This window comes from Fundulus heteroclitus, chromosome 3 (genome assembly GCF_011125445.2).
Source record: "Fundulus heteroclitus isolate FHET01 chromosome 3, MU-UCD_Fhet_4.1, whole genome shotgun sequence".
Classification (NCBI taxonomy): Eukaryota; Metazoa; Chordata; class Actinopteri; order Cyprinodontiformes; family Fundulidae; genus Fundulus; species Fundulus heteroclitus.
Window position 1 is genome coordinate 26,563,156 of NC_046363.1, and position 26,307 is coordinate 26,589,462.

Genomic DNA, 26,307 nt, shown 5'->3' on the forward strand with positions numbered 1-26,307 from the left:
TGTGACAGCCAGAAAACCAAATGCTTCAGCTTTAACGCCGTTGATGACCACACAACTGGTCACATATGGAGCACCGAAGAAGTGGCACAGTCAGGGAAATGGTGTGCCTTGATGTACGAATCCATGATCTACCCAGGGATCATCCAAGATATGAAAGAAACCCTTTGCCAGGTTAAATGTAAGCACAGAGTGGATGGAAACAGATTTTCTGGCCATTGATGGATAATCTCCACTGGTATCTCTTTGCGGACCTTCTGACCCTCATTCCACGTGGCCATTGAAAGCGAGGTATGACACTCTTCTCAGCCATGACAATTACATCTGTAATGCCAGCAGCCTTTCAAGCTTCTGACTTTCTCAGTTTATGATGGTTAAGTGGTATGGACATTCACTTTGTGGCAGTGTTTGGTCAAATTTTTGTTTATTATCACTTTTCTCTGTTTACTGTACTATTCCACCAGACCTAGATTGTGCCCCTATCAACATGTTCAATTCTTTTTATACAAGTTATTCTGTTTATCCTCTAGGAAGATATTATATATATATATATATATATATATATATATATATATATATATATATATATATATATATATATATATATATATATATATTTATTTATATATATATATATATATATGTTTCTTTAGACTAGAAGCACCGCCCACCTCGGATACCCCGGCGTCCACAGCATGCGCTACTCTTTGTAGCCAGTCGTTAGCCTAGCAGCAGGCTAGTTTTATATTTGCAACCGCTGGGATGGAGAGCGGTGAGGGGTGAGTGTTTTTATTTTTATTTATCGGCCCCGGCATTAGTCGTTTTAGTTCAGCGTGAGTTTCGTCTTTTGAGAAGAGCTTCCTATGAAAGATTAACATTCATCTGGCGGCCGGCTGCCTCATTCACTCCTCATTGTAAACATGTTCATGGCTAATGCTAGCTTAACAGGCTAGCATGCTTTTGCACCTTGTCTGCTGATAAACAAACGCGTAACGAAGTTTGCGCCTGAGTTTAAACCACAGTTTTGTTTTGCAATGCCTCACATCTTGAACTGTAGAAATAAAATAATAAATAAGAATAAAATGTATGATTTGCTCCCCGTGCATCATTACAGTTATTTCCAACTATAAAGATGCAACTCTCAGGTGTTTACCAAGAAGATAATCGTTACTTGTCCCTTGACTCGATGCTGTTTTCGTGCACGTTTCTTTGTTTTGCACTAAATCTTCTGCGGTTTTCAGTAAATGAGGGAGTCTCAAACACCCACCACTTATAGGCGGGCTGCTGATAAGCTGAAAACAGTTTGCCCCACTGCACTGCATGGGGAGTTTCTACACCCTTTGCTGTGGATAGTCACCTTATTTTGATATTGTCAGGAGGGTATCCCAGTTGGTAGCACTGTTGCCTTGCTGCAGGAAGGTCCTGGGTTCAAATCTTTCTGCGTGGAGTCTGCATGTTCTCCCTGTGCATGCAGGGGTTTCTCCATGGGTACTCCGGTTTCTTCCCACAGTCCAAAAACATGATCATGTTTTGGTGGTTTGTCAGATGATGGACTGATGACCTGTCACCCAATGACAGCTGGAGGTAGGCACGGATTAGCAGATGTAGATAATGGATGGATGGAGATTTCAGAAAGAGAAGCTTTCTCTAAGGTCTTCCATCAATCATCCCTGGTTCCTGTTCTAGAGTAGACCAGCAGTCACCAACCTTTTTAAAACCGAGAGCTACTTTGTTAATGTTGTGTCATACGAAGGGCTACCTGCACTGACCTTTGAACTAGAAGAGTTAGAGTTCCGCTTAACTTTATGCAAGATAAACACATTTTTCATGCTTTGTTATAGATATTGTTATTTTAAAATCTATATAAATGCAAGTGTGAATAAAGTAACGGAATAAAATAAAGTTTTAGATGCAATTGGTGGGTTGGCTTTTTTTTTTTTTTTTTTTTTTTTAGAACAGGCTTGCGGGCCCCATGTTGGTGACCCCTGGAGTAGAGTGTTTTCCTGCTTTTGGATGTTTTCAAAAACGTAAAATACAGAATGAAAAAAATATTTGTATTATAGATTGTATTGTATTATTATAGAATATACTCCCCTGCTCCATTATAGACAAGACATCCATCAGAATTTCTAATAATAACTTATGCAAATCTACACTTTTTTATGCAGATCTTATGTCAGTGATATTGTAATTTCCCTTTTTTTTTCAGGGTTATCTCAAACGTGAGTTTTTCTAATTTATTTTATTTTGACATTACTGTATGTTACTGACTAAACCAAAACAGGTGCACCTATGCTCAAACAATTCATGCTTTTTTTTTTTTTTTTTCCTAGTTGGCTCCTAAACATTAATATGACAGATTATAACCCCAGATGAAACCAAAATAACTACAAGCAACATCCGGTCAGTAGATAATATTAATTGGAGGCACATAACCATATTCCCTTACAGTGGGCTATTAGAAATTATAGAAATTTGCTGTTCTCTAAGTCCTTGTGGATATTTGGTCCAGAGTGTCTCATGGCAGACGACTCCTTTTTGTACCAGACTTTTTGGTATCCAAAAAAAGTAAAAAAAAAAAAAAAACAGTATTTGTGTTAATATCACCCTGCTGGGTCTTTCAGTCGTTATCTAAGCCCAGAAACTAAGAGTCGAGTCTAACTGCTTCTGTGTCGTCTCCTCAGAATGGAGGTTGACGGCTGGGACCCCAGTTTGGAGGACGAGTTGGGAGTTTCGCTGGACGACCTGAAGAAATGGATTGAAGAGGCTGTGGAGCAGAGTGAGGCTGTGCAGAAGAAAAAAGCGCAGCTGATAGAGCTCGAGGAATGGGTGGAGCAGAAAGAGAAAGAGGAGGAGAAGACAGAGAAACTTCTCATCGACGCAAACCAGTAAGAAAGTTCTGCGCCGCCGCTGTTCTCGGTCAAGTCGCGTTTTTTTTTCTCCGCTCTGCTATGTGCTCGTTTTGCCTCGCCGGTTTCTTCAGGTCCATATTGGAGTGCGAGAAGCTGGTGAAGGCAGCGTATCGAACCAACGGCCTGGTCTATCGGGAGAGCAGCTCGGAGGATGAGGGAGGCGGAGGACGGGGGCTGCCCTGCGAAGTCATCGAGATAGATGACGACGAAGACGACGACGTCATAGCGGTGGGCTGCCGTAAGTCGCACGGTTTTCTAGAGAAACGAGACGCCAGTTGCTGCTGTGTGAGTTGGAAACGTTAACTATTTTTGTTTGTTCTCCACCATCAGTGGTTCCTCCGTCGAAGACACTGACGCCAGCTAAAGACCCAGCGGTGAGATCAGCCTGAAAACCCCATTATTTTTCCCTTCTGATGACCTGGTGTCCTAACCTGACTCTAGCCAGATTGATGTCGCTCCGCCTAGCTTCACTCACATCCATCTGGGACATCTCCCATAGAAAGTGATTTCTCCAACCAATTTTATTGTCCAGCCAATCAGGACGCAGGGCTGGAGTTTCATAGATGTGACGTAGTGGAGAAGAGACCATGAGACTGTTTTGATTCAGACAACAATGGCGGCTTGCATCGAGGAAGGAAGCGTTAACATTGATGCTGCTATTTCTTCTTTGTTGTCCAATCTACCTAATATTGTTTCATTAAAAGAACATCAGAGAATGGCTCTGAAGGCTTTTGTAGGTGGAAACCATGTTTTCGCTCTTCTCCCGACCGGATTTGGCAAGTTTTGTTTTTCGGGGCGCATCCGCAGCGGAGCAGTTAGCGCAAACAATATTAGGAGGCCTTTAGTCCTCGACACGGTCGGCCCGGGATCGACTCCGACCCGCGGCGCTTTTCCGCCTGTCTTCCCCCCTCTTCCTGTCAGCTCACTGTCAATAAAACGCGTGCCACTAGAGCCGCAAACACATAAAAAAAAAAGGTTTTGTTTTTTCCTGCGTCGCTCTCACAGCGTCACAGCTTCGCTTCGGTGTGAGTGGTTGAAATAGCACGTCGATAAAGATGACAGACAAGTGGCTTATCCAATCATATGCAAGGATTTTTGATAAGGCCCAGCCTTCTGAAACACCATTCCTATGGAGAGGTCCCAGATGGATGAGGGGAGCTAGGCGGAGCGACATACATCTAGTTAGGGTCAGGTTTCTGGTGCCCATGATGAACGATTAATTGTACTATCTGACTAATAAGGTCTTGCGACTCTTCCTGAAGATCTTATTATATTCAATTAAAACTTGTGAAATAGATTTAAGTCCACCGTGGCTTGTTTCAAGCTGTTCTGACTTAAGCTGCCTGGTCTTTCTTACCAGTTAAAAGAAGCGTCTGCAGTTCTGCAGAAAACCACCCAGCAGGTCCAGAAGTTGGTCCAAATAGTCACCAAGCCCTCCGCCGGTTCTCCTTTGATACGGACAGCAGTGCAGTCTGCAGCTCAGCCAGGTCAGTGCACACAAACCGTCTCATGGCCAACGTCGGGGGGGCACTGTTGATGCAAATGTGAGGATTTTTGTTTTTTCTTTCGTCTCTCAGGCGTTCAGAGCTCCACACCAGCAATATTCGTATCACAGGCTCCGTCTCAGATGACGCAGCCGAACCCCAACATAAAAGAAGACGAGCTCAAAGTCGGGATGAACATCCTGGGAAAGAAACGCACCAAGACGTGGCACAAAGGCTCCCTGGTTGCAATTAATCCTGTTGGTATGTCTCCTTCAAAGTCATTATAAGCGTCCCGTGTTTCAGGTTCTACATGCTTTCTGCTTTTCATGCTGTTTTTTTTTTTCTTTGATATCTTTAATCTATAAAAGCGCCTTTTCTTTCCAGGAAATGGTGTATTTAAGTATAAGGTGAGGTTTGATAAAGGCAAGAGCCTGCTGTCTGGGAATCATGTGGCCTTTGACTACAACCCCACCCTGGAGAGCCTGTACGTCGGGGCTCGTGTAGTCGCTAAGTACAAAGACGGCAACTTGGTCTGGCTGTATGCTGGGATCGTAGCAGAGATGCCTAACAACAAGAACCGCATGAGGTATGCGCGCGTATGAGATCTGAAAGTTTAGAAAGGTAAGGATTATAAGTTCAGTGACGTCTGACGGACACGTTTTAGGTTTCTGATCTTCTTCGACGATGGCTACGCTTCATATGTCATCCTTCCTGAACTGTACCCAGTTTGCAGACCATGTAAGACCTAAATTCCTACTTTTCACTTGATTAAAAATTTTATTAATTAAAATGTAAGTAAACGGTGTGTACGATTTATTTATTTTTTTGTTTATTTGCATAGTAAAACGCACTTGGGAAGACATAGAGGATGCGTCTTGTCGGGACTTCATCGAGGAGTACATCTCCGCCTACCCCAGCAGGCCGATGGTGCTCCTAAAGGTCGGCCAGATAATCAAGACGGAGTGGGAGGGGACCTGGTGGAAGAGCAAAGTGGAAGAGGTGGACAGCAGCTTAGTCAAGATTCTCTTCCTGGTACGGATGAGCCACACGTCTGAGTTTGAACTGACTACCGAGACTTCTTCGGCTGCACTCGTTTTCTCAGCTTTACTTCTAAACCAACAGTTTCATCCCTATATCTTATAAAGGTGTGACACTTTATTTGTTTACAGCAGAATTCTTACTGTTGTCTTGGTGTTGAGCAGGATGATAAGAGGAGCGAGTGGATTTATAGAGGATCCACCAGGCTGGAGCCCATGTTCAACCTGAAACTGGCTTCTGCAAACACCCACGAGAAGAAGCTCGCTGGCCACCAGAGGACGAGACCAAACATGGGTAACGACACACAGCCGTCCACATTAGCGAACACACGTGGGTCCGGTATTGATCGCGGTCTAGGCGTGGCTTTATCCCCCCCTCAGATTCTTAAAGCCAGGATTGTTTGAGGTGAGCCTTATTACACAGATGTAGAAAGTGGGTGACGTGAATCACACTGCAGCCCGAAGTGACCCAATTCTGATTTTTTTGCCCATATTTTTTGCCTGGATCTGATCTTTTTATGACAGTCTGAACAACACAGATCGGATTTTTTTCAAATGCGACCCAGGCCACTTGGATATGTGGTCCTGAATCCGATACGTATCTGATCTTTTCAAATGCGACCTGTGTCTGTACGGCCGGGTCGCATTTATCCGACCTGTACGTCACCGATACTCGACAAACGTCACTATTCTGCGTCCTGCTATGCCAGGGGTGTCAAACATACGGCCCGCGGGCCGGATCCGGCCCGCCGAACAATTTTGTCCGGCCCTGTGGCTAAATGCATTATCATTATTAAAAAAAAAAAAAAAAAAAACATATTTTTTTTTTTTTTTCCCAGTGTCCTGTCTGGAAAAAAATAAATGTGGCAATAAGAATTGATGTCTTAATGGCAAAAAGAGCTCATTAGATTTGACTTTCACAAGTAGAGCAGTATAGTGCTCCGCTTGATTTATGAATGTGAATAGTTTTATTATGATTCATGCGGGGAATATCTCAAATGATATGGACACTACAATGGGAAAGTAGGAGAGGAAAGGAAGAACAAGAAGAACAAAAGAAAAGGTAGAGAATGATAAAACAATTATTGAAAAAAACATGTACTTCGTTTAATTGAAAATATGCAGGTCCTATATTGTCCACGAGGGGCGCTGTGTTTTAATTAGCAGATTAAGCTTCAGGTGTAGAAAAATTTAAATCATTTCTTAATGTTTATCTGTTTGATGTATTTTGTCATGCAGGACAGTGTTTTTAAGTTCCAAAAAATGTGAATAAATGTTTTTCAACATTGTACAATCACTGTGATCAGTTCTTATGCATAATGCATAAGTAAATGTTTAACTGAGTAAAAGTATTGTTGAAATTGCACATACTTTTCTTAAAAACGCTGAGGTTATTCATAATATATTGTGTAAAAGTGAAATTAATTTAATATAAAAATCAACACGTGTGGCCCTCTTGAGATCAGATTAAGCTGTATGCGGCCCCTCAACCAAAATGAGTTTGACACCCCTGTGCTATGCAGAAGTGGGAAAAAAGACGACACCCAAAGCGGACAACAATGAGGAGAGCAGTCAACTGAGGGAAAGCTCCGGTTAAAAAATAAATTAATGACCGCAAAATGCGCGGCAGCATTATAATCCATGTTTACTTCCGCAAACACTGAGGACGCTTGCTACGTGTGACGACATCGCGTCCTCGAGTGCGCATGCGGGACACTTCGGTTGAACGCATTCAGTTCACACAGGAGATCACATACAAGTCGCATATATTTGGAAATGTGAACGGACACGCAAAAAAATCAGATTTCAGAAAAAAATCTGAATTGTGCATTAAGACCTGCAGTGTGAACGTAGCCAAACTTGTGGTTACACAAGAGCTTTTGCATATTTATTTTTCATGCCTTCTGGCACGACAGCTGACTGCCTCAACTGGGCCCAGGTCAAGATAATCTTAGTTGGACTCCCACCCCTTTTATTCTCTAACTAGAAAAAGACGATTGATATTTATCTTATCAAGACACAATTTCCACCAAATGTCTTCCATCTCTATATTTTATTCGTCCATCTTCTCCCGTCTATGTGCTTGATAGTTTGGATTCTTTAGTTTTCTTCTCCTAGAACAGGTTCTAGATAATATTCCTAAATAAATAAATACATTTTAGATATATTTTGAAGATCTCATGGTAGTAATTCAATTGTAACCTGGCACACTAAGATTGGTGTGCCATTGGTGGATATTCTGGAGCATGTAACAAAGTAATTTCCCCCTAAGATCATTAAAGTATGTCTATGTCTGAGTCTTAGTCTGAAGATGGATTCTCGTGTGTTTGTGAACGCATAAATACCGCGAGAACTAAGCTTGCAGGCAAGGTTAATTCAACTGGAGAATCTGATCAAAATTTGAATCAAATATATTGTTAAAATTAAGCATTAATTTTTAATTTTAATTTCCTTTTTTGCTTCCTGTGCTAAAGTAAATCATGAAACCTTCCCTAATTGCTGCTGTCTCTCTCAAAATAAACCCCAAGATATGATTGGTTAACCTGCACAGCACTAAATCTTGATTTAGATTTGTAAGGTGAAGAAATAAAATAAATTCATGATGTCTTCGGCATATGACCATAAAGTAGAAATATTTATGATAACATTATAAACAGTTAAATGTAAAAATGAGAAAAATCGTATGTTTGTTTATGATAGATTCATATATTTGATGCATGCATGTTAAGTTTTATTAAAAAAATTGGGGGACTTTCCATACAAGCTTCGATCAAATCGTTCATATTTTAGGCTTCTGCTTGTTTGACACATTTAGATTAAAGCCCCATGTGCCTCTAGCCGTTGAGGTTCTAATTCATAGCCTCTCACCTCCAGCCACAAATTTGGTGCACAGGTGTAGCGGTGAGGACGCTGTGTGCCTTATTGTAACCTCAGTCTACAGCAAGTTACGAAACCACAGCCTCCAAACGACACCCTATTGGACCAGTTCTAGTTATAATATATATAATATAACCTAAATTTTACATATTTTCTTCTCAAATAGGCAATTTTTTTTAAACAAAGAACAAAAACAAATGTTACTGTAATTTGATAGTGTATATCCATGTATGTCAAGTGTGCAGAACCAGCCCTCTTTAGCATGATACAATGTTATTTTCTGCTTCAGGATGACGTCACAAATCCAGGTAAAACTCAGTAACTGTTGAAGAAAAGCCAAAATTATATGATCTTTTTAACCGCAGTTGCTATAGATTGTTTTTTTTTAACATATATACATATAAACAGTATTTTGATCAATAAGTACTCCTTCATATGTAGTTTTAGAGGATTAAGAAACTCTCTAATTGGAGATGCTTGTGTTGATAAGATGTTATTGAAAAAGCTGTCAGTACTGCTTTGGACAAGAGTGTTTGTCCTCCTCGGCATCCTGGCTTGGTTGACTGAAGCTTCAATAGAGAACATGATAACTTGATTTTATGCAAGCAGAAACAATCACACTTGTGGTTAAAGCAATAGTAAAAGTACTCTCATTCCTGGGTTGTTTTAACTGTTAGATGTTTGTCACAATTTTCTTTCACTTCCAGGGGCATTAAGGAGCAAAGGCCCAGTAGTCCAGTACACTGGCGTCGAACATGTCGGAACTGCTCCTGCCAAGCCGCTTCCAAGTCAGCCTCAAGCGACCAGCCAGCCTCAAGCGACAACGTTAATTCAGCAGCTTCAGCAACGTCCACAGCCCCAGCCCATCCAACAGGTCCAGCAAGTCCAGCAATCCCAGCAGCCACAGCAACCACAGCAACCACAGCAGCCACAGACCCAACAAACCCCTCAGCCCTCACAAGCTTCCCAGCTTCAACGTGTTGAGTAAGTTTGCTTAGTAAACACATAACAGGGACTTTTGCTGTTTGAAAAGGCCTGCGCCTGACATAAAGGCTCAATAAATTGGAATAGTGCTGCTTTATATGTGGGAGTATCAAGTTATTATTTAATTCAATTAAATCTTATGTATACAGTACCAATTCACAACACATGTCATCTCAAGAGACCTTACAAAGTCAATTCAACCAAATCATGCAAACTGATTGGTTAAAAATCAGGAAACCCAGCAGATTGCATCGAGTCATCGACTCAGTCAAACATTTAATGCAGTTTGATTAGATGAAATAACACTTTACAAAGTCATATTCAATTAAATCATACAGACGGATTGGTCAAAAGGTTGCAGATTGCATCAAGTCTTGACAAGCATCATTCACTCCTGAAGAAGCGTAAAGCTACAGTGGACAGTCGTCTGCATTGTCCATGGCTTTGCAGCAATCCCTCATACTGAGCATGCATGAAGTGACAGTGGAGAGGAAAACTCCCTTTTAACAGGAAGGAAAACCTCCAGCAGAACCAGGCTCAGTATGAACGGTCATCTACCTCGACTGACTGGGGTTACAGAAGACAGAGCAGAGACACAAAAAAGCACAGAACTACTCGTTGATCCAGTAATCTGTTCTACATTAGATGAAAATAGCAGATGATCTGCCTCACCTGGATGATGTCACAGCTAACAGAACACCAGACCAGGTGTACCTACTATGAAGAGGAAAAAAGGCTTTTAACAAAAAGTTAAAAGTTGTAATAACAGCAAACAAAGCAAATTGGAGAACAATAGGAGAACTGAGCAGAGTGAGAAAAATAGGTCATGATGTCCTCCAGTAGCATAAGCATATAGCATCTTAACTACAGAGGTAGCTCAGGGTAACATGAGCCACTGTAACTAAAAAAATTGTCAAAAGTCTTAAAAGTAGACAGGGTGTCGAGGAAACTCTGGAAACCTGTTTAATATGGGATTTATTGGTCAAAAATAATAACGATTTTTACTTTATTACCAGAGGCCATTTTAATGCCATCCAGATTAAGTGATTGATTAAGAATTTTTTTTAAGGACTCTGGACCAAAGATTACAACTTCTGTCATGTCAGAATTTAAAAGCAGGAAATCATCCAGGTTTTAAATGTCATCAGCATAACAGTGGAAATAAATCCCATGCTGTCTAATAATTTTGCCAATCGTTAACATATATATTGTAAAGAGAATTTACCCAAGGACCGAACCCTGGGGTACTCCGAAAGAAATCTTGGAGTTTGAAGATTTATTAACATGAACAAACTGAAATCTGTCAGATAAGATTTAAACCAGCCTAGTTCTTTCCCCTTAATCCCTACAGTATGCTCAAGTCTTTCTAGGAAAATATTGTGATCAACTATATCAAATGCAGCACTGAGATCTAACAGGACAAATAATGAAACAAGTCTATTATCTGAGGCCATGAGAATATCATTAGTGACCTTCACCGGAGCTGTTTTAGTGCTATTAAGAGCTCTGAAACAGGGCGTTCTTGACAGTCTTTCTGAGGCTTTTATTTTGTCTGTATCAATATCGTAATTATATTGTATCGACCGAAATTAAGAAATATACCGTAATATGAGTTTAGCCATATCGCCCAGCTCTAATGTGCTTCTTTTTTTTAAACTAATCATATTGTAAAACAAATTAGCCCTTCCTGTCATTGAAAGACCTTCTTAATACAAGAGAAAACTCAGGTGTTTAAGTAAATATCTGCTTATCAATTAATAGTTAGTCAATTGATAAGAACAATCAATTTTTGATTAACTCCATCGATAACTTGCGTCCCTAAGTGCTACTGTTTCACTTAATAACAGGTTATACTGCAACTATTACTGCTTCATGGGGTAACTAACATACTATTTAGGAAATGTTCAATGAAGTCTTCAAGATAAAAGGTTGAATTCTTTCCCTCTGTTTTTATCACTTCAAGAAATAAACATCAGATGGCAAAGAAGAGCACCTCTTCTTTCATCCCTGGTGTGGGAGGGACACATGCCTCCAAGATCTTGCAGGCTGCATCCGCCAACAGCAGCAACATCACAATGTAAGTTCACAGTTTTATACACAGTGACCTTGAGTCATAAAACCATTCAGATGGTGTTCTTTAATTGAAAATGGCACTAAGTTGTTTAAAACTGATATTTGTTTCAATTAATGCAGAAAGAGTGTTAGGTAAAACTCAGTTAGCGGCTGTCATAAGCATCCACAAGTACCAAGCTAGCTAAACGCGTTCAACTGACTGATCACCAGCAAGTTTTATCACAGATTGTCCTGTGCCAGCAACAATAGAAAAACTTCTTAAAATGAAAGCGGCCGATCTATTAAAGATAAGATAAGATAGTCTTTATTGATCTCACAATGGAGAAATTCACTCGTCACATCGGCTCATACAAGAAGGTGCAGAGTAGGGAAGGTGCATTCAGACTCCCCCCAATGATCTGTCAAAAGTGACAGATCATTCCTCCCATAAATGAAAAGGAGAACAACACAGTTGTTTTCATATTTGGTATTTTTATTGTTTTAGTTTCATACTGCGTTTTAAATTTACCTGCAATCTTTCCATACTGTTAGATAAAAGCTGACAATTAAGAAGATCTTTTGTATGCAGAAACAGTAACTGGCATAAGTGTTAAAAATCTGACCTGTTTTTGTGCATGAATTAATATTTTAGTGTCAGTCTTTTAATGTTTTTTTTGTTTTATCCACAGTGGGAAAGTGTTGAGCATCCAGAGTACCCCCACCTCCTCCTTCACGCCTTCCTACCAGAGACAGACGCCTTCTCTAGTTTCTCCTCCTGCCATGGTTACGCACGCGATGGCCACCATCCCTCAGCAGCCCTCCTACCGAGCGCCCACAGACCGAATCTTCTACCTGGCACACACCTGTCAGCCCGCCTGTCTGAACCGTGTTCGACCATCAAAATCAGACCTGCACAGAGGAAAGAACCCCCTCCTCACCCCGCTGCTGTACGATTTCAGACGCATGACGGGACGGCGCAAAGTCAACCGCAAGGCAAGCATGAGCCCAACCAAGCATATGAACATGCTACTCGTCAATTAAAGTAACATCTCCTCTTTATGTCCGTCCCCCAGATGTCTTTCCACGTCATCTACAAGGCTCCGTGTGGACTCTGCCTGCGAAACATGGGGGAGATCCAGAACTACCTCTTCCAGACCCTCTGTGACTTTATATTCTTGGAGATGTTCTGTCTCGACCCGTATGTGCTGGTGGACCGGCCGTTCCAGCCGCAAAGGCCCTTCTATTACATTCCAGACATCACTAGTGGAAAGGAGGACATCCCTCTGTCCTGCGTCAACGAGATCGATACTACTCCACCGCCTAATGTAAAATACAGTAAGCATCAGACTGATTTTGCACCAAATGGTCTTTCTTTCTTTGTTCTTCTTAACCGTCCACAGCTGAAACTAGATATTTTCATACACTTTATAAAGATTTTTTTTTAAGAGCTGGTGTAACAGAGTTAGGTTTGTAGGCCACCTATTTATTATAATCTTCTGCTCTGCCTACAGGTTTTCTGTGGGACTCAGATCATAGCTCTGTTCTGGTCACTTCTGATATGGCTAATTTAGCACAAAGAGTAATTGTCAAAGATTGCCAACCTTGCAAAATGGCTTAATAGAAGCTATTAACATAAAGCATATCAACAAATGTAAAACGCCTGAGTTTATGTACATAAGAAATAAAAGAAGGATTTTTCCCTGCTAAATAGTTATACGCTAACTTTTGCCTAAATTCTTATTAAGAACTTATGCTACTACAATAAAAAGCCTGATTTATTTCACTGGGGGTAACAAACAGTGTGGAAGATGCTGTGTATAATGTAAAACCTTCCACATATGTGTAATAGAAAAAAGAAAAACACAATGGTTTTTGTAAGTACTAAAGAACACTGCATCAGCTTCCCAGAATGAGAAAATAATGAATCTTATTGTTGCGTATGCAAGATCTGTCATTGGATACGACGACATTGGGCCGGGCGATATGGACCAAAAATAATATTTTTACATTTTTTAGGCTAAATGCCAATATACAATATTTATCTCAATATGTTTTTCTTTTCATAAAGTAATTATAAAAAGCTTTATCCCAAATGTCTCACAAGCACATTTTTAAACAGCAGCTGTAGATATATGTGAGAAACAGCTGAAATATAACCTACTGGAATACGTAAAGGTATATTTATAACATATAGACCATCTTGATATAAACAATATAGTCTCGTCTTATTTTCAAATCTTATTTATAAAATCTCAATTATATTGCACAGCCCTGCAACGACACCATAATTAATAATAGTTTCAAGCTAAATGGTTATATATGAACGGGCCTGAAAAAAAACTGTCTTTTTCCAGGAGATAAAAATAAAAAGGCAGCAAAAATGACTTCTAACTTCTGTATTCGTTTGCACTTGGATGCCGAATACACGTCCTTCAGTGTGAAAATGTTGCAAAAATCTGACCTCTGTGCCTGACCCGTGCTCTTCTCTACAAGGTAAGGAGCGCATCCCTGAAGATGGAGTATTTATTAACACCAGCTCAGACTTCCTGGTCGGCTGTGAGTGTACAGACGGCTGTCGAGACAAGTCAGTGAAACCAATCTCCTTTTTTTTTTTTTTCTTCTTTTTTTCAACATGTCTGCTGTAGATAAGACCCAAAAGCGGCGTCTAGAGATCTTAGTCTTTTTTTTTTTTCTCCCTTTTTAATTACAGATCCAAATGCTCCTGCCACCAGCTGACCCTCCAGGCTTCCGGGTGCACCCCTGGCGCACAGATCAACCAAAACGCAGGATATTCCTTCAAGCGATTAGACGAGTGCCTGCCCACAGGGTCAGTCACGTCACACGCATCACTGTAGTTTCTCTTAGAAGACTAACTCTCCTGCATCTGTAATTAACTCAACGACAAATAAGAACGACTGGGCGTCACATTTAACGTGAAATCACGCGCTTTCTTCCTTTGTTCCTCTCTTAGGATCTACGAGTGTAACAAAAGGTGCAAATGTTGTGCTCAGATGTGCACGAACCGGCTGGTGCAGCACGGCCTGCAGGTCCGTCTGCAGCTCTTTAAGACCCAGAACAAAGGCTGGGGGATTCGCTGTCTGGATGATATCGCTAAGGGCTCATTTGTCTGCATTTATGCTGGTGAGAAACCCGCTTAGAATGAGGAGTGATGCGTAAAGCAGACACGGGCGGGCTGCTCTGTGGAATTGACTGTTTTTTTCCTCTCCTTTCTACCTTTTTAACAGGTAAAATCCTGACAGATGACTTTGCAGACAAAGAAGGTCTAGAGATGGGCGACGAGTATTTCGCTAACCTGGACCACATCGAGAGCGTGGAGAACTTCAAGGAGGGCTACGAGAGCGAGGCTCACTGCTCAGACAGCGAGGGGAGCGGCGTGGACGTGTCCAGAATGAAAATCCAGCCGTCCGCTTTAGTCTCGGCCGGCGCCGCGAGAAAGAAAGGCGGGTCCTAACCCAGAAGACGAAAGATGTCGCTGCTCTTACTTACATGTGAGCATCGTGTTATAACCGAGTGTGTGGTTTCTCCTCCCCGCAGCTCAGAGCTCCAGCTCATCAGATGACACCAACAACGAAGAGGAGAAAGATTCAAAGAGCGAAGACGAAAGCGACAGCTCAGACGACACATTTGTGAAGGACAACTACTACACCCCCGGCTCTGTGTGGAGGAGTTACACTACGCGGGGTCAGGTTAAGGGCAACAAAGAAGGTACAGCACTTCTATCACCGATGGTCCGACCCAATGGTAGCGCTGCATCATATCAGGGAGATATATTATTGTGACTCTATTGCTAAAGCCTGCAATGGCAATATCCTTACATTCTTTACGGTACACCGTGCCCCGACCATTTGGCCGTTAAAAACGTACATCCTGTGTGTGAAAAAAGGGCAATTAGAGCCCATTGAACAGGCCAACCGTATTATCTATTTTGCACAACATGAATGCATCCCAGTTCGGTCCAATTTCAAATCAAATTCATTCCAATATAATCTAATAATGTAGTCAGATTCATAGTGTAGTCTGTTTTTAGAATAGATTTTTTGTCCCTCAGTACAATAAAGAATATAGTCTAGGTTATATATTAACCTAGATTGTATAAATAAAGCTATGCGTATCTTTTGAGCTTTTTGACTCATTACAGCCACAAACTCCAACGTTCATTTGGATTTTATGTGACAAGCCAACACCAAGTAGAGCATAGTTGTGAATGGAAGGTGATAAATTGATCTGAGAAGCATGACATGCGTTTGTATTAAGTCCCTTTTTTTTTGTCTTTCCCCTTAAACACAATCCAGTGCAACGGAGTAAACAAAAGTCTTCCTGTGTGTAATTTAATCTTAGTAGAAATCCAGCTGCTCTGTGAGGTTTCTCTGAGAACATTAGTGAATAAACAGCATCATAAAGACCCAGGAACACAGCAGAAAGGTCCGGGATGATATTTGGGGCATAAAAAGTTTAAAGAAGGTGTAGGTTATACAGCAACATGTCATTGAAAAGGCATGTGTTATGGGAAATGATGATAACTGAGCCCTCAGTTACTTATTGAATAAAAGGAAACAGCGATTCCATCAAGTTGCAGCAGTTTATTGAGAACCAGAGTAGAGATAAAGTAATCACACCCTTGGCTAGGCTGCAGCCTGCCCTCCTTCTGGTCTCCTCCCAATCTGAGGCCACCGCCTCCTTGCACCTCCACCTGCTGAAGCAGACGTAACACAAACACCTCAAATCCAAACATTGACCGTCCCACACAGAGAATACGGAGCGTTGACCTCGGCAAAGCAGGAAATCAGCGGGAGAGTGGAGCCGGTGAGCAGAATCTTGTGGGTCGCTGCTCACTTTAATTAGTGGAGCAGCCAAGAGATCCATGGGGACTCTGGAGGAGCTGCAGAGATTCACAGATCATTTGGTTAAAAACTGTGAATGTACAACTGTTTGTTGTCTGCCTCCGTGGATCTAATCCAGGGGTGTCAAACTCATTTTGGTTTAGGGGCCTCATACAGCTTAATCTGATCTCAAGAGGGCCACACGAGTAAACTCGTTGCAAGATTAAATAGAACTAATAAATGTGGACTTGTTCATTTTTATATTAAGTTAATTTCACTTTTACACAATATATTATGAATAACCTCAGCGTTTTTTAGGAAAAGTATGTGCAATTTCAACAATACTTTTATTCAGTTAAACATTTACTTGTGCATTATGCATAAGAACTGATCACAGTGATTGTACAATGTTGAAAAACATTTATTCACATTTTTTGGAACTTAAAAACACTGTCCTGCGTGACAAAATACATCAAACAGATAAAAATTAAGAAATTATTTAAAATCAATTTTCCACATCTGAAGCTCAGTGCTACCATCTGCTGATTAAAACACAGCGCCCCTCGTGGACAATATATGAACTGCATATTTTTAATTAAACAAAGTACATGTTTATTTCAATAATTGTTTTATTATTCTCTTCCTTTTATCTTGTCCACTTGTGAAAGTCAAATCTTTTTTTTTTGTTTTCTTTTTATAATGATAATGCATTTAGCCACAGGGCCGGACTAAATTGTTCGGCGGGCCGGATGCGGCCCGCGGGTCGTATGTTTGACACCCTTGATCTAATCCATAACATTGTGTGAATACAAATACACACATCAGTTTTCAGCTTATTATTTGTAAAATATATTGAAAATCAAGTCTGATTTTCCTTCTACTTCACAATCGTGCACTAATTGGTTTGCTCCACGAAGAACTTGGAAGTTTATAGCCGTAATGTGACAAAATGTGAGAAAGTTCACGAGGTGTGAACGCTTTTGCAGGGCACGGTGACTTTTTAATGCTAATAGGTAAAAAGTCACGCATCTAGAAAAGGCCAGGTGTTTGCACCGAGTCATTGACCATGCAGCATCACTCAGCCCTGAGCAACGACCAGGAGACAGTGGAGAGCAACGTCCACTGTAGTGAAAAGTTTGTCCGGCTACCAAGAAAAGAAAAAGAGTTTCTACTATGAGAAAAAGATTGCCACGGGGGAATGACAGAAATTTTATAGGAACATCTTGCAGTTGTGATAATATTAGTAAATAATTGGCGACATGTGCCTGTTTTCCTCTTCCTCTACCTTTAGCATTGTGTCAGATGTGAGCATCTCCTGCTGCGAGGCCACCTGGCTAAACATTAGCGAGACAAATATTGGATAACAATTATTGCAATCCAAGCAGCCCTGTGTGAATATGGCTCACACTGATATTGTGATAACGACATATTGTTGTGCAGCTTTAACTTCTTACTTGCTCTTCTGCTGCAGGGAGTCAGGACAGTAAGGATGGATTGAGCGTCTCAGCCAAAGGACAAGAAGAGGAAAAACCTCCCTCAATGCCAGAGGAGACGGGGAAAAGCAAAGTGGCCTCCTGGTTAACAAGCCAGGGCCTGAAGAAGGTCAGTTTAAAGAAAACAAATCATATTGAAATTCTAGATTCAGTGAATGACTCTCTTTTTAAGCATCTGGTAACTATATGAAAAAATAACACTGAATGTCTTTCATTTTGGGTGATTTTTTTGTTTTGCTTAAATTTTTTTCTTCTCTCCACCAGGAAGCTGGAGACAACAAGAGGTTTGCTGAAATCCCCGAACTCTCCCTTTATTGAATAGACCTTTTTTATTTTAGACATTTATTCTACACATTCTTTGCAAACGATATCGGCTGCTTACAGAATATTCCTGTTTTGCAGTCAGATAAAGACCGACCTCGTAAAGAAACAGGAAGTCATGACTCTCTCCGACAGCGACGATGTTCAGACCATTAGCTCTGGATCTGAAGACAACAGAGAGAGGGAAAAAGCCACTCCAGGTAAACGCAGTTACAACACAAACAGAAATTCTATGTTTTATGTTTTTTTTTTAACCCTTCTCCTCATTTTCTTCCCTGGAGCTTCTGTATCTGGTGTGACCAAGAAGCAGGTGGCGGTGAAATCCACGCGAGGCATCGCCCTGAAGAACAGCCACAGTCTGATGGTGAAAACGGGTCCGTCCGGAGGAGGGGTCGGGCCCAGCGGTCAGGGGGGCAAACCCGGACAGCAGGGCAAGTCTGGGGGAGGGGGGGAGAACGCCCCCAAAAACACCCGCCTGTTCTTCGACGGCGAAGAGTCCTGCTACATCATCGACGCCAAGTTGGAGGGAAATCTTGGACGTTACCTCAACGTAAGATGTTAAAATGTTCTCTAGTCACCTGAAAAGCAGCTTTCCTTGCCTCAAATTGACCTGTCCTTCTATCGTCTGTATTACAGCACAGCTGCAGTCCCAACCTTTTCGTCCAGAACGTGTTTGTGGACACACATGACTTGAGATTCCCCTGGGTGGCCTTCTTTGCCAGCAAGTGAGTTGAAATTGGATTTTTTTTTTTTTTTATGATATTGGGGCTTTACACCTGAAAGGCAGTCTGTTCTGTTTCTCCTATTTATTTAAACCCATAAGAAGAAGATATTTGTGTCAGTACAATTAGCTTTCTTCAGATGGGAGCTTTAAATATTTCTTCTTGGAAAAATAATAGGTTAATAGGACCTGGAAACACTCCAGTGTTATAAAATTACAAAAAACATTCACACCTCTTCAATGTTTTAACATCACAACCAAAGGTGGAAATCATGCGGGGGACATGGGGACCTGGACAACCCCCCCCCCCCCCCCCCCCCAATTTAAGAAGATTGTAGATTAGTAAATTATTGGAGGCACTTATATTTCCAAGTAATATCAAAATAATAATGGCATTTCTATGGGACTATGGACTGAAATTAGCATTTTGCTAAATCTGGTATATTTATGGCAACATTGCACATTCATTAATATACACTGTCACATTCAAAAATAAAAAAAAATAAAAAAGGAAATCTGACATTAATCTTCGGAAAAAAATACATTTATACTTTGCGTCCTCCATCAATTTTGGTGCAATGGTTTGGTCCATGGTACCAACAGCTAACATCCGTGAACAGACACAGCGGTGCCATCTGAAGACCTCCACTAAGTAGCTACTTAAAACAGAACACATGTCACATATAATATTCACTTCTGCTTTTCCAGAGGATGAAGCACATTAACATTTGTTCAGCTCATTATTACGGTAGAATCTAGCGACAGACAGCCGTGTAACACGGGGGGAAAGGTGCCAAGCACTGCCAGCGGCTGGGCGCCGTGGGGTGTGAGAGAAAGAAGAAAGCAGAGCCATGGACAGCAAGTAGAGATAGAGTTTGAAAAACGGCAAAAGAACAGTTTTTTTTTTTTTTTTACCATGACTGAATTACTTAATTAGATTTTTACTTGTTCTGATTCAGATGGTTATTATACTGTCTGGTAGGGATGGGATACTTTTCTAGGTGCCGACCGGATCCCGTCGGTACTGCCAGGTACCGATTCACGTAAAATCAAACGGTTCCAGGTTTCGGTACCTAAACCAGGGGTTAAAGTTCTCCGTCGCTGCGACGGATTTCCGTTATTTGGAAAATTAGCGCAAATTGTTCCGTCTACACTTTTTATTCAAGGTTTTAATCTGAAGCTGCTCCCAAACAATCTTTGATTACAACCACAGACTTCAGGGTATTTTATTGGGATTTTTTCCGCATGTGGATCTTTACTCCTTCAGCTTTGGCTCTTAGACAAAAAATGCGGGGGGTAAAATTGGTCAATGTTTATAAATTTAAAGGTAATTTAAAATTGCTATCTTATTTAGTTCTGCGATTTAAGCATTACATTTCCAGAAAGAAAGAAACTAATGGTGTATTGAATATTTTACTATAGATAAATTAAGTATCTTTTTGTCAATAGGTTGCAAACTGTTTGCTTTTTCATCATTTTGATGCCATTTGCTATAAAAATTAAATGTCAAATTGAAGAAAATGCATTAAACCTAAATATGAAAATACTGTTGTTGATTTAAAAAAAAAAAAAGTAAACAAATTTCCTATAATATACTATAACAACAAGCTCTTGTTTAAAAGAGATGTGTAACTTTTGTGGCTCTAATCAAAATTTGTTTAGCGGGACCGAGGGCAAAAATGGCTCTGCAGGTTGTAAATTTTGCTGACCCCTGTACTAGACCAACACAAGAATAATCCATTGTTGTTTATAAAACCGGCCTTTATGAAAGTGTAACAAGAAGAAAGCTATTGTTGAAGGGAAGCCCTCAACCTTAGCCTCAAACAGCGATCATGTGAGTTTCTCATGAGACCGAAATGCAGTGTCCACAGATGCTGTCTATCCAATCTGACCGACTTTGAACTATTGGTACTATTGGTAAATAACTATTTGGTAAAGAGAAATGGTTGTTTCTACTACAGCTCAAGAGACAAACTTCATAGTACTTGAAGGTGTAATTGCAGCTAGATATGGTTCTAAAAATGAAAATATATACTGCAGTTTTAGATGTTTGTTTATGTTTTCAGAAGTCATAAATAATTTTCCTTACACTTTACAATTAAACTATCAATAACTCAACTATCAATAGTTGAGTTAATTCTCCTGTTATGTTGCAGGTCGAATTAACCCAAATGTAAAGTTGTTGTAAAATTGTGAATTTTTTTTCTGAAACGATCTAGGCTTGGCTTAATAAGTCTGATCAACATATGCGTATGTATGTATGTGTGTATATATATATATATATATATATATATATATATATATATATATATATATATATATATATATATATATATATATATACACACACACACACACACACACACGTTCCTGGATCAGACAACTATCTGCACCTTTCACACCTACTAAAATTACCGGGTCAGCTACTTTCAAACTTAATATGGCAACGGTGGGATGGATATACCCAATATCACCTGCAGGTGGCAGTAATGCAAAGGATGTAGCTTTAACTGAGCAAGTCAACCTCTTAAGAAGAATTTGAGCTGGAATTTAAGTCAACAAGCAACGGCGCTCTGGGATCGGTGGTTCTTGCTGACATCAGGGGAGGAGCGAAGCGAAGACTACGAACGTCTTACGTAATCACAGAACTGCGTGCCTTACCCAGGAATGTAACGGCTTTATTCACGCTAGAGCGGTCCCAGTAAATTAACGGGTATGATACTAAGTTGTGACCCGGTAAATCAGTTCTGGCTTAATTCACACATAACCCTGACCCATTAAATTACCGGTAAATTACTGGGTAAGGTTGTAAGTGTGAAAGGGGCTTTACATGGAGGCTGTTTGGGTCAGTTTGACCTGCTACTCATAGTGAAGGGTAAAAAGGGTCAAAATTGTCCAATCCTATTTGTTTCTTTGCCACTTTTAGACGTATTTTACCTCAGTAACACAGATGCACATCTTTCCCCCTATTCTCTTTTACTCACATGTAAACTGAGAGAATGCAAATGTTGCTGAATTTGGACTTTTGATGGGAAGCTTTTCTCTTTCTCGTGGGCAAACTCCTGCCGCGTGGACGCTCAGCAGGCGAGGGGTGAAAACATATAAATAATCTCTGCAAGCGATTTCTGAAAAACATTACAAACCGCAGTTACGCTTGGTATAGTCACTGTCAGAGCTTCAGAAACTGAGAAGCAGAATTAAAAAAAGGTGACAGCCATGGAGGCGCCGGAGCTGCGAGCCTGACAGTGAAACAGAGGAGGATGCGTCAGGATGTGGAGACAGTGTTGAGGTCATTTCTGAGTCTGATGATTCTGATTATGAACCAGATGATGAAAATGCTCGTCGCGTTCCTCCGGGCAACGCTTTCATGTGAAAAAATTGTAAAAAAAAGGCGGTCGTTACCTCCAAATAAACACCAGCACTGCAAAAAGGGATCTAAATATAAGTAAAATGTTCTTAAAGTTAGTGTATTTGTCCTTGATTTGAGCAGGTAAAGAAGATTATTTGCCAATGGAATGAGTATTTTGACCCCTAAACTAAGATATTTGGACATCCTACACCTGAAATAGGATGATAGAGATGAGTTGTTCCTATTCTAAGTGCAAAAATCTTATTCCTTTGGCAGATCATCTTATTTTCCTGCTCAAATCAAGGACAAATACACTAATTTTAAGAAAATATTACTTATTTTTAGTTCCGTTTTTGCAGTGAGAAAACTGTAGAAAATCTAACAAAGCCGGCGCCTGCTAGGATGGCAATAACTCGTGTTGCCAACATGGGGTCAGCTTTTTAGCTCCTCATGCCCGATTCAATACAGAAAATCATTCTTCAATTTACTAATCTAGAAGAAAGGCAGTTTTTTGTGGGAGAAGTTCGAAAATGGATTGATTAAATGCATTTACTTGGTTGCCTTTATTCTGCTGCACTGCAGACTCTTCTATCTGCCAATGGAATAAGATTTTTGTACTTAAAATAAAAACAATTCATCTCCATCATCTTATTTCAAGTGCAGGATATGTTAATATCCTGTTTTAGGGGTGGAAATTCTCAATCCATTGGCAAATAGTCTTATTTAGCTGCTCAAATCAAGGAAAAATATACTAATTTTGAGAAAATTTTACTTCCTTTTAGTTCCCTTTTTTGCAGTGTGGGGGTCCAAACGTTAACAGCCTCATGCCAAAGTGTCTCTGGAGACGTCGGATTTTCTCCAGAGTAATCCGATGTAATAATCGAGAGACAAGGGAATCGAACAGAATGGCAACAATTAGGACAGTGTGTTGCAAGTGGGTTGTGCAACTTTCACGGCTCTATAACCTTAATGTCGCAGTGGACGAGAGGCAAGCGGCATTCAGAGGACGCTGCTCATTTAGGCAATATATGCCTTCCAGACCAGCTAAATATGGCACAGAAATCTGGGCAACATGTGACGCAAGCACCAGCTAGGTTTTAAACATTCAGGTGTACAGCTGGGGGACGAATCAGGGCATGTACAACGTATCTGTGACAGTTTCTTCACAAGCTACAGCCTGGGTCAGGAACCTGGTTAGAGAAAACTTACTGTGGTTGGAACGGCCCTGCTAAGCTGCTGGTAACCAAGAACAGCGCCTTTCAATCTTCCATGTTTGCCTTGACATACAGCAAAGCCCTGGTGCCCTATTGCCCTAAAACAGGGGTGTCAAACATACGGCCCGCGGGCCGGATCCGGCCCGCCGAACAATTTAGTCCGACCCTGTGGCTAAATGCATTATCATTATAAAAAAAAAATATATATATAATGCCAGTGTCCTGTCTGGCAATGTGGCAATAAGATACCACAAAGAGCTCATCAGATTTGACTTTCACAAGTGGACAAGATAAAAGGAAGAGAATGATAAAACAATTATTGAAAAAAACATGTACTTCGTTTAATTGAAAATATGCAGTTCCTATATTGTCCACGAAGGGTGCTGTGTTTTAATTAGCAGATTAAGCTTCAGGTGTGGAAAAATTCTAATCATTTCTTAATTTTTATCTGTTTGATGTATTTTGTCATGCAGGACAGTGTTTTTAAGTTCCAAAAAATGTGAATAAATGTTTTTCAACATTGTATAATCACTGTGATCAGTTCCTATGCATAATGCACAAGTAAATGTTTAACTGAGTAAAAGTATTGTTGAAATTGCACATACTTTTCTTAAAAACGCTGAGGTTATTCATAATATATTGTGTAAAAGTGAAATTAACTTAATATAAAATTCAACAAGTCCACATTTATTAGTTCTATTTAATCTTGCAATGAGTTAACTCGTGTGGCCCTCTTGAGATCAGATTAAGCTGAATGCGGCCCCTCAACCAAAATGAGTTTGACACCCCTGCCCTAAAAGGAGGTGAAATGTTGTGTATGAGCTTTGCTAAAGAAACCTAGCTGAAATCAGCACATGAGAGGAAGCCATGTGTGGTACTTGACTACAATGCCACTAAAGAGGATATCTAGGACAAGGTCACAGGGTCTTACAGCGTGAAGAGGTGCAGCTTCCTAGAAGAGCCGGGGGAGAAATATACAACCAAGACAGCGACATGCCAAGAGAAGCTACAGGGAGGGAGATCCAGGAGAGGACTACATCCAGATACACCGATGAGGTAAGCATGTGTGTCTGTGTGAGAGCATGTTATCCTGTGATCAGCAAAAATATAATCATCATTTTCATTTTTCCAGATTGCTGCTGGGGGGAAAACAAAGAAGAGGTGTGAGGTTTCTGAGCCATGTCATGATGTCAAGACGTGTGTGAAATATGACATGTCCCTCTGTGTAGATGAAAAAAACGTAACGCTTTATGTCTAAAGTTATTAATTTTTGTGTATTTCTGGTTTCAAACATCTCGTAGTGTTTATGATGGCAACATGTCGACAAATCACTTGTAGACTGCGGAGACTCAAAGACACACGTTCACTGTGTTCATGTTGCTAAGCTCTTATTTTGTTCAATACTTGCTGAATAAAGTTTATTTTCAACAGAACTCCCCACGACTCATTTGTCTTGATCTTTAATCAGTGCGTTTGTTTGACCCCAAACAGAAAAGGTGTCTCTGGGTAATTTATGTCCATAACTTCAAAATGTTAAATAAAAATCAATGTAATACATAACCATTGTTTATTTTCTCTACATAGGTTTTTTTTTTCTTTGGACATAAACAAATTTGTAACATGTATTATTTGTGAAAATGAGTGAATTATCCTCATTGATGCTTTTTCTGTAACAGGTAAGAACATTAGTTTACTAAATGCTGACTGAAATGGTTAATAATGGTATTAATAATGACAATATTATAACAATATTCTTTATTTTTTTTGGTTGGGTTTCTGATAATAATGCATAATCAAACATTGTCAAGTTGACCAGGAACATCATTGCTGTTCCTCAGAAACCAACACAACAGAAGGGTTAAATAAAATAATGGAGTTTGTTGTGGTAAAGTGAAGAAAAAGTTGAAAAAGTTCAAGAGGTATGAATATTTTTGCCAGGACACAGTGTTTATGGTAAATTTGTGTTTTAAACATTATCAAATATGTTTTAGTGTTTCTTACAAGAAGTTAGCTGTGATTTTTCTTTTTTCTTTTTTGCTGTCGGTTAGATGGATAAATTAACTTCATCCTTCTTATAAATAAAACCTGGAGTCTGTTTCTGGTTATTTCAGCCATTACTGTCGTACTGAATGCATCCATGAACGTAAAAAAGTCTTTTAAAGCCTTTTGATGTCATTTTGTTTTCTCATGGTAACTTCTGGCAGGTTTTCTTGTGAATTAATTTGAAATCCCAAACTCACGGATGGGGGGGAAACTAGCTGTAATGAACGGTTTCTTATTAAATCCATGACATTATCAGCCAATGGTGAAGAACTGCTGCAGCGTTTCAAGGCATAAACACGTTTAAGGAAAACTGTTCAGTTAAAAGTCATTCCCAGGATAAACTAATGATGTGGTGCTCAGCTTTATAGATGCTACTACAGATTAAACATTTCATCATATTTTACCATGAAAATATCTTTAATAATAAAGCTCTTATTATAGCAGCAGGATAAATGGATGGCAATTGCTTAATGGACTGCTTTTTAACTCATTTGCACATTTATTTTTCTACAGATCGTCATGTTATCAGATAAGGTTGCCTTCTGCTCCTTCCACTTATATATATATATATATATTTTTTTTTCTTGTTCGTGTTGCGTTCAGGCGCATCCGGGCCGGCACAGAACTGACCTGGGATTATAACTACGAGGTTGGGAGCGTGGAAGGCAAAGAGCTGCTGTGCTGCTGCGGATCCACGGAGTGCCGAGGACGGCTGCTGTGATCAACCCCGACCTCTTCTACCCCTGTAGTAAAACCCGACAACTGCAACACTGTACCTGGTTATTTAGTTGTTTTTTTTAAGTTCAGTTAATTTTATTACATCTAATTATGTTGATGTGCTTTTTTTTTTTTTTTTTTTACCAGCATGTTTCTCAAAGCATCTCATGTCCATGTAATGTTTTCTTTACCTCTGAATAAAAGTTTCTTCAGTGCCCAGAGCTCCTGCCCTTCTTATTCATTTATTACTGCTTAATTGATTTAA

General features: G+C 40.1%; 1 protein-coding gene across 1 annotated transcript; it reads left to right on the plus strand.

Annotated features, from left to right (window-relative positions):
- Positions 1–673: 673 nt before the first annotated feature.
- Positions 674–26,258, plus strand: setdb1b (SET domain bifurcated histone lysine methyltransferase 1b). Its single transcript, XM_036134504.1, has 25 exons — positions 674–776; positions 2,682–2,885; positions 2,981–3,147; positions 3,240–3,283; positions 4,270–4,396; positions 4,487–4,654; positions 4,778–4,979; positions 5,058–5,131; positions 5,235–5,425; positions 5,596–5,725; positions 9,015–9,291; positions 11,255–11,368; positions 12,033–12,336; positions 12,417–12,678; positions 13,837–13,927; positions 14,054–14,170; positions 14,315–14,484; positions 14,589–14,804; positions 14,899–15,069; positions 17,656–17,786; positions 17,942–17,961; positions 18,080–18,198; positions 18,280–18,548; positions 18,635–18,723; positions 25,929–26,258. The coding sequence occupies exons 1-25, from the start codon at positions 760–762 to the stop codon at positions 26,044–26,046; spliced, it is 3,792 nt and encodes a 1,263-aa protein (XP_035990397.1). The 5' UTR covers positions 674–759; the 3' UTR covers positions 26,047–26,258.
- Positions 26,259–26,307: the final 49 nt, after the last annotated feature.